A 9,667-nucleotide genomic window follows, 5' to 3' on the forward strand; every position below is an offset into this window, starting at 1 on the left:
TGAAATAGCAAATTTCAATGTTACGTTTCAAATAACTCAAGTTTTTAGATTGTCTTATTTTTTTTTTTTGCTGTCTTAATTCTTGATAATTTAATTATTGTAATTTTAATATTTTTGCAAAAATTCCGCTCGCATTGTGTAAGTAAAATATTAAAATTGGAAAAATATATATAAATTACACGAAATAAACATTTATAGCACAGACCATAATAATGTGAAAGAAAACTACAAATAACAAAAAAGCGTGCTTAACCTCGCTTTATTTTTTAACACTTCGTGGTTTGAAAATTTTCAAACTTCCGAAATTGGAAAAACTGTAATTTTTATCATTGTTAAGCTGATTTTGACGATTTTTTTTCTCTATTTCGGGATAGGTAACTTTTAGTTTTGTGGTTATCAATGTTGGCTCCAAAGCAGCAGAGCCGTCGAAGGCGGCGCAGCCAGTCATATCCACAGGGCAACCCGTCCGAAACCGATTTCTTTTTTTACTAAAAATCATAAATATATCAATTTAAGAAAAAAAAATTCTTTGCGTTTTTGTCTATAGATAGTTGCCATACTGGTCAGGAATAATATTTGTTAGACGAGCATAACACGCAGAATAAAAATGAAGGGGGGAAAACAATACTCTTAAACGTAATTTGTCAAATAGAGGGGATTCAATTTATCGACTATGTCAACTTTCATCTATTAAAAGGTACCTCTGGTGCAATCAAGTTAGCATGTCTTATATACTAGTGATTTGTTATTTAATATTTGTAGTGGTAGTTACGCCACATTACTCTCCTTTTAGAATTTTATTTGTGATAGAATTCGACGAATGGATAACACTAGTTGATCATGCTGTCTTAATAATTTATATTAATTTTGCTCATTATATTTTTTTTTCTTCATTTTTTTTTTTTTGTTTTTTTTTGTTTGTTTGTAGCAATTCTCTCATTATAGCATTTCGCTCATTATATTTTTTTTCTTCACTTTCTTGTTTGTTTTTTATTGACCGGGAAACTTAGTTTACTTCACCGGATTTTTTTTCCTTTTCATTTTTCTATGAGCAGTATATTTTTAAGCAAATCAACTGTTTAAAGTGGATCATTCATCGAAATTGACATGCTCTTCTCACGTCCGGGTCACCAATGAAGGGGTTTATTTATCGTCCATGTCAACCTTCTTCTATCAAAAGGTACCTCAAGATGCAATCAAGTTAACATGTCTTATATACTAGTGATTTGTTATTTAATATTTGTAGTGATAGTTAAGCCACAAAATATTATTTTGAATTTTATATATTGTCTAAGCCTAAATCGTTAATGCCTATAGACTTTAGTGAAATATAACTAGTAGCTGTAGGGGCTGAAATTAGACATACGACAGGAACTTTAAAAGAAGCTTTAGTGACTGACAATAGACATGCGACAGGAACTTTGAAAGAAGCTTTGATTAGATATACGACAGTGATGGCTGATATTTGACATATGACTGTGGAGCAAAGGCGGCTTGGGCGCGGTGATGACCACATTACCACAATTATGTGGAATCTTAACCTCCATGACCAATTTGGCCCAAAACAGGCTATTGCGCGGATGTTTTTTTTAAATTTTATGTGTACTTTTAATGGTAAAACTAACACTCTTTTTCGAAAAGAGAAAAAAAAAGCTCTCTATGTGTGTAATTGTTATAACGCCATAATATTAATTGACTTTTCTTTTCAGAAACAATCAAGTTGTGAGTATAATGTTAGAGAACAGAAGCTTTGAGCGTTATAGAAGAGCAGAAATTTTTTTCTTTCTTTTTCCTCTTTCAGCTAAACATAGGCGTAGCGTCGAGAAGAGAGCACATGGCTCCTCAATAATTTTTCAAATCTTCAACATTATTTAAAAGTTATTTATTTTAAAGCCAGAAAATTTTTCTGTTTACTTAATGTAAGATTAATAATTTTGGATAGTTTATAGGTAAGTCAATGTAATAATTCTTTAAAAATTCAAATTTCCAAACTGAAATTTCATAACATTTTATTGTCTAAATGAAACAACACAATAAATGAATATGATATGTATATTTACAATGAAAAGAAATATTTACATGCATATGTGTATTTACAAGATTTTATGCTGATTTCCTTACAATGAATTTTTCAAGAACACAAAAATAAACAAATCTAAAGTTATCAATACTTTTAAACAACGTTAATTCTTTCTTTTTCAGCGATTCATTAACCAATTCTTACAAGAAAAATAAAATAATTACATTTTCGCCATCCCCCTTAAATTCGTCAGACATCACTAAGTAGTACAATATCTGTTTTAAAAATTTAAATCAATATCTATTTTAAAACTTTATTTTAAACAACTGAAATGAATTATCTAGATTATTAATACTTTTTTAAAGTTTGGCACGTATAAGAATGTTTTATCTTCTAGGGGTAGGTACAAAATTCTTTATCTAATTTGCATGTGAAACGATGCGCACTTTCAAGAAAACGTTCCCAAAAGATGACTCATTTTGGAAATCAGCTGCAGAATATAATTAGGTGAGGACCAGCATAAAGATTAAATAAAAAGTTAAATTGAATCAGTATTTGCTAACTCTCAGTTGCAATGTGTGATCAAAAAGCTTTCTTGTACCGAGTCGTTTTTAAAACATGAGCTCTTTGAGTAAATTTGATTTATGAAAATATTGTTAGCAAATAATTATGCAATTTTATGAAATGTTTGTTAATTTGCTGTACGTGCTGTTCTCAACAGCTATTATGTACTTCAAAACAAGATTAAAGACAATTATTAAATTATACAATATAAATAAAAATGTGAGAATTTAAATTCAAGCAAAACGAAATCTAAAGATAAACATGTTAGCAAAAACAGCACTTCATCAGGGGACACACCGCCTTGCCAACATGCTGATGCCGTTTTGGCTAACATGCGCATTTTTAGATTTCGTTTTGCTTGCATTTAAATTCTCCCATTTTTATTTATATCGTTTAAGTAACACAATTTTGGTTGCAGCTGCTTTTTAGCGCTTTCCCATTTTGATTTACAGCTTTTAAATTAAATTTTGTTCTTAATTTTTGTTTAATTCTATTTTCATACTTTGATCAACGAGTCTCCAAAATCACGAATTCGCCACCTTATCAATCAGCTCTTTCGTGGCAACGATACAATCTTAATTCCATGTATTATTCTCTAAAATATTCCAAAGGGTTTAAAATACAGAATGCAAATATAAAGTAATATTTACACCCAAATGGATGCTGATTTGTAAGATTGAGTTATATATCTCATTACACGACATTGATAAAAATTAGATGCAATCTAATTGTAAATAAATGATACAGGTTCTGTTCAAGCAACGGCGGCTACTTCCATAGGAAACCATGGACTTTGTAAATGACCATTAACCACATAGATGGGCGGAGTTGACTCTTCAGCAAATTTTTGGTACTTGTAGAACTTCTTTGGCTTTTCAGATTTCTCTACATTATTACTTTCTGATGGTACACGTCCATAGGGGAATGATCTGACAGGTACTCGACCAGAAGGTGTTCTTCCATCGGGTATGATGTTCTCAACTCCATAGATGGAAGCATCGTAGTCGGATGGGGGATCAGCAATCATCAGAACATCAGCGGGATTGGGCATATCCATTCCTGGCTCGTTGGTTTTGATGGCTGCCCGAAACCCTAGTTCGTCGGCTATGTACTTGACCTCACGGTGTTGGCCATAATTATCGATGTAGCCATATGAACCGTGGACTTTTCCCAATCCATCGCTAATTTCCGATCTCCATTGATCGCCGTCTTTGTCATGAACTTCATAACCAAATGTATAAGGTTTGGGGATCTAAAGAAATTTAAAGATATAATTTTTTTAAAAACAAAATGCCTTTTACTTTACTTTGAGCTTTTTTTTTAATAATAATTGTACTGGCATATCGAAAATATAAATAACTATAAAAGTACAGAAAATAATTGAATTCTTTCAAAGGTGTTTCTAAGCTACCTTAAGCTTTATTGAAAACTTTTTTACAATAACTGAAACTCGTGCAATTTTTAAAAAAATTTTTTTAGAAAAACTAGTATGTTTGTTCGTGAGGTAAGAAATTATAACCGTCGTTGAACAGACGACCCAATTTCGAGTTTACGACTACCAATGTTCAACTCCGTAGCTTTTTTTTTAATATATATACCCGTCGTTGAACACCGTACCTTTGTAATTGTGAACCCAATCCAGAAGACAAGGGAACGTCTAGATCAAGCATTGGGATAAAGTTGTCTTCGTGGAGGACTTTTTCATGGCACTAACCTGCATTTGCGTTATATGAAGAGGAAAACCACGAAAATCTCCCATGGACAGCCTGATGGCAAGGGGACTCTAACCCATGATCCATCTGCAACTAAGGATATTTTTATGACAGCACTGTTGTCGGTGCGAACCGGGTGCGGAATTCGTATCGACTAAGCATGACTAACATCAAACCCGGGTCACCTCGTTGGAAGGAGAGCTCTCTATCCCCTGAGCCACCACGGCTATGGGGTAAGATAGAAAAAAGTAAAACTAATATTCATAGTGCCCAAAATAAAAATATTGCACTGTGAAAAACTAGAGTCCAAATGATCGTATTACGTACTGAGATGCACTATATGGTTCCATAGATACAACTAAAGTATCTTAATGCTGACTATAACTTAAATTACAAAATCAGACATAAAACACAGTAATCTCTGAGAAAAGCAAGATAGCTTGCTTTTACCGTATTCAGATAATTGACCTTTAAAATCTAACTAGGGACAGTCTCAGTACCTTTGAAGTTGGTGAATCGATAGAGAAAAGTAAAAATAAAAAGTAATCTTATGAATGCAAAATGTGCCCATGTGGAAAAAAAAAAGACATAGATCTACATTCTTAATGAGATTAGTGAGTTTAAGATCAACCAAACCAATCCGAAAAGGGGTGTACAGTTTAAACCAAAGTTAAAGTTCAAGACATCAAAAAATGTTTGGCCATCACAAAATAGGTCATCAATGACCTCAAGGTTACAGAAGTAATTCCAACGAAGGGAAACCCTCGGAACAGCGAACAATCAAAGAGTCAACTCAGAGTATAAAAGAATAAAAATTTTAAAAAGTAAAAAAAAAAAAAAGTATAAAAAATGTTCAACGGATCTTAAAATATCTTAAAGAGTGTATTGGATTTATTTATCGACTGCGTCAACCTTCATCTATCAAAAGGTACCTCTTGATAGAATCAAGTCAACATGTCTTATAGAATAGTGAATTGGTATTTAATATTTATAATGGTATAGTTAAGCCACATTACTCCCCTTCCAGAATTTTATCTGTGATTGAATTCGATGAACAGTTTCCACTAGTTGATTCATGCTGTTTTTCTTCTTCTTCTTTTTTTATTTCCTTTTGCTCATTTTATTTTTTCTTTTCTTCATTTTCTGTTTATAGCATTTCGCTCATTATTTATTTATTTATTTTCAATATTGTTTATTGACCCGGAAACTTTATTTACTTCTCCTTTTTTTTGGGGGGGGGGGCAGTATTTTTTTAAGCAAATCAACTATTTAATGCGGACCAGCCATCAATGATGGCAAGTTCATATCATGTCCTCAGGTCACCATTATTGGAATTTATTTATCGACTACGTCAACCCTCATCTATCAGAATGCACCTCTTGATAGAATCAAGTTAATATACACTAGTGAATTGGTATTTAATATTTATAGTGGTAGTTACGCCACAAGTAAAAGAAAGTAAAAATAAGTAAAATAGTCTATTAAAAGTTCCAGAGTCACCTTTCAAGGTAAAATGCTACTCGGAGTAAAATATTCTAAGGTATACTAAACTTTCTCTGGGTAAGGTATAATCCAAATAAGATAGAAGACAAAAGCAAGGGTGCTGAAATCCTCTAAAATTCATAATTTCATTTTGGGTTAAAAGGTTAGGTTTTTTATTTTATTTATTTATTTATTTTTCTTTTTATAAATAAAAATTCGTAAATGAATTTCGGAAACCAACATGCTAACAAAAAAACATTTTTAAAAAATATAAGTAGATAGTTAAACGAGTACGTAATTCAACAAACTATGAAGGTAATAAAACTAACAACTTACTAAATCTTCAGCTGTTAACGAAGAAATCTCAGGAATCACGGCTGAAAATAAAATGAACAGCAACTAAAAAGAAAAAAAAATATGATACTTAATTTTATAACACAGTGAAGATTTCTGAAATTTTCTTTAATTTAAGCCATTTATTGTAATATTATCTATTATTTAGTGTTTTTTAACGTAAATCAGCGAAATTTTATTGAATTCACCAGTTTTATAGATTTCGTTTAGTCATGTAATAATAAAAGTTTCGTAGCTTAAAGTTATTTTTGTAAAAGGATTTTATAAAAATAATCTGACGAAAGCAAATTTATTTTGAAAAAAAAAAATAAATAACTTTTACTTTGAAAGAAACTTTTTTNTATATAGATGTCGTTTAGTCATGTAATAATAAAAGTTTCGTAGCTTAAAGTTATTTTTGTAAAAGGATTTTATAAAAATAATCTGACGAAAGCAAATTTATTTTGAAAAAAAAAAAATAACTTTTACTTTGAAAGAAACTTTTTTTTTACTTTGGTAAAAATAATAGAATTTTAATTAATTAATAAAAATGAAATAGATGAAGATAAATGCAAGATGATAAGATGTTATGTAATATTCATTTCACAAAATAAGTAATAGGATAATGTATCCCGATTGATAAAATATTTTTTTTAAAAAGTTAAGTTGATTAAAAGAGAGCTTTAAAATTAAGTTGATATATCTAAATTATTAAAACCACATCCATCTGCAATCAGTTAATTTCAAATGATAAATTGTTAATTTGTAGCATAAAAAACCCCATACAATCTACACACTATTTAACAAATACGCTTTAAAATATAAGCAGAAAATATATTCAAATCAATTAAAAAATATTAAAAAAACTTTTTAGGTCAGAACCCCATTTGTGTGTCCAAGTTATCGCAAATGATTTTAAACAGCTGATTATTTATTTATACGTTCATAAAACTTACAGCAACTACAATATCAAAAATAAAATCGAATGTAATAAAACCTTGATAAGTAATTAATTGTAAACACTTTATAAAAGTTTTTAAGTTGTTTTTTGCATCAAAATAATTTTAGTTTTTCGTGTCTAGTTTGATTTCATATTTTTTCCAAAGAGTCTATCATTTTATAGGAATTCGTGCTCCTGCGTTCGACTCAATTTTTTCTTATAAATATTTGTTCTAATAAAACTATTAAAGAAGATTTTTGTTATCATAGCACAACATTTTTTTTTAAAAATACTACTTTTTAACTACTAAATGAGTGTTAGAAATAAAAAATTATATAATACAATTTCTTGTGTATTTAAAGTATATCTATAGTCATTTGATTTAAAAACCTTTGGAATTCATAGAATTAGGATTCATGTTGTAATAAATTTGCATAAACTGAATTAAAAATTGTGTTGATTTACCAAATAATTCCATTTAATATTCACCATGTTTAATACATAATCCATTTAATTGATCTCATATGAAATACATGCTTCATTTTTCAGGCATTCATTTTATTTAAAATTGCGCTATTTGTTTTTTTTTTTTTTAATTATTTGCATAAAACTGCGATAAGCTAAACTTTATACTTCTTAAAATTTCATATACTTTCAGTCCTTTATTCATTAAAACCAACGAGCTAGAAAAAAAATATTTGTTTGTTAAAAAGAAAAACAACGTGAGTAAAACAGAAATCAAGTACAGTAAAGGACAAACTATAGTTTCAGTTCTCTAGACAAGAACCTTCCTCAGTGTCACCAAAACATACCTCAGTGTCAAAACAAATTTAGATTGAGAACAAGAACCTTTGTCAGAGCTTAAACACCAAAACATAGACACTAGGGTAGGTTCTTGTTTCTAGAACCGAAACTCTGGTATGCCCATTACTGTGCTAGATTTGTGCTTTATTCACGTTGTTTTTCACTTTAGTCTATGTAGCACGAAGTATACCTTATCCTTTTAGATATTCTGGTATGAACTTGCTTATTAACACGTTATTTTTATTGATGGTATCATTACAGAAAAGTGCAAATCGAACATCATGTCACATTATTTTCTTCTAACAATCTTGAACCTCTGTGTTTTTAAAGTGAACATGAATGAATCGGCCAATGTACCTTTCTTTTCTTAATAGAAAAATTCTTTTAAGAAAGGAACATGAAAAGATTATTTTTAGAAATCCCAATTAAATGTGACTTTTTTTTACTACCGTGCCTTTTATTCCTCTTCTATTTAAAACAATATTATCAATAACATCAATAGCTATTGCCCACTATTACACTTAAGTCTTTTTATTGCTATTTTAACGTTAAATATATGTATATATTTGCTTTAAATGACGGAATCGCTATAATAGCAATTTTACCATAAACTATCGTTATAACAGACTTTTACTGCACTTTGTACTTTTTAAGCTACAAAATATAATTAGTACAATAATCAATGAAAAATATCTTTAAAACTATTTCTTCTTTAGCTATTACTTAATATCAAAGCAATCAAAATATAATAAATAAAATAAAACAGTATATTTCCAAATTTGCTAGTAATTTTTTCAACAGAATTATTTATTGTAAAAAGAATGAAGGTACACATATTTATGAAATAAATTTCTGTAGTTTTAATAAAAAAAAAAACGGAATAGAATGACAAGTATAAGTAAACCTCAGATATTGCCACAAATTAAATCATTTATAAAAAAAAAATTTCGTCGTTTGAAAAAAAATTCGTAAACAAATAAATAAATAAAAACACCGAGATGACAGGTTAAACCTCAAATGTATTTAATGGCGTTTTAGGTACGTGTAAATTGGTAAACTTACTTGAAGTTCCATTATTCCACAGAGCAAAGGCAGACGATTTCAAACGAGAGATGAAAATTCAAAACTGAAAATGAAAACGATTCGTTAGATGTATTTAGTCTTTAAATAGACATTCTTCCTGCTCCAATGGCCACACACGTTTAGTTGACTGATAGTGACGCCCTTGGCAGTGGAAAGGATTAAAATATGAAGTGGTTGTTGTCACTGTGAATTTAAGGAAACGACTACATTTTGGAAACAGATGAAATATGACTGAGAAGTTCATTGCTATGCGTAGTTTTACACATGGTTGCATTTAAGAGAAAGTAGTATTAGTTCTCAACAGGTAGTACGTTTAGACTTATAATGTCAGAGAGTGTGTAAATACCTTTCCCTTTCTAATAAAAGCCGCGGGGAAATAAAAGTAAACTACTCAAAAATAATGATACTATTGCGTTATTATGCTATCATTAAAATCCATTCAATATCGTACTTTTTTATTTCAGCAAACGGGACAGTAAAATAGCCAAGAGTTTCATATCGTAACCTATCTTTTTAACTTTCGCCAAGGAAGTTTTTTTTGGGTTTTTCTGTAATTCAGTGTAATATAAATTGAGTTGAAAATAGTAATTTATCACTGCGTCAGTTAAAAAGCGATTTGTGACACTATTTTGGTATAACCATTTCTAAGTTTCCTCATAATAAAAACACAATTATTCAAATTATTCATGATAACTCCATATATTGGAGAGAAATAAAATTGTGTCGATC

At 29.6% G+C, this 9,667-nt stretch overlaps 1 protein-coding gene across 1 annotated transcript; it reads right to left on the reverse strand.

Moving 5' to 3' along the window:
* Positions 1 to 1,992: 1,992 nt before the first annotated feature.
* LOC107454161 (uncharacterized) lies at positions 1,993 to 9,310 on the reverse strand. Its single transcript, XM_016071234.3, has 3 exons — positions 8,918 to 9,310; positions 6,115 to 6,177; positions 1,993 to 3,836 (listed from the first exon to the last, which is right to left on the reverse strand). Exons 1-3 carry the CDS (start codon positions 8,927 to 8,929, stop codon positions 3,339 to 3,341), a joined length of 573 nt encoding a protein of 190 aa, XP_015926720.1. The 5' UTR covers positions 8,930 to 9,310; the 3' UTR covers positions 1,993 to 3,338.
* Between the last annotated feature and the right edge of the window lie 357 nt (positions 9,311 to 9,667).

The sequence above is a fragment of the Parasteatoda tepidariorum genome, chromosome 1 (genome assembly GCF_043381705.1).
Source record: "Parasteatoda tepidariorum isolate YZ-2023 chromosome 1, CAS_Ptep_4.0, whole genome shotgun sequence".
Lineage (NCBI taxonomy): Eukaryota > Metazoa > Arthropoda > Arachnida > Araneae > Theridiidae > Parasteatoda > Parasteatoda tepidariorum.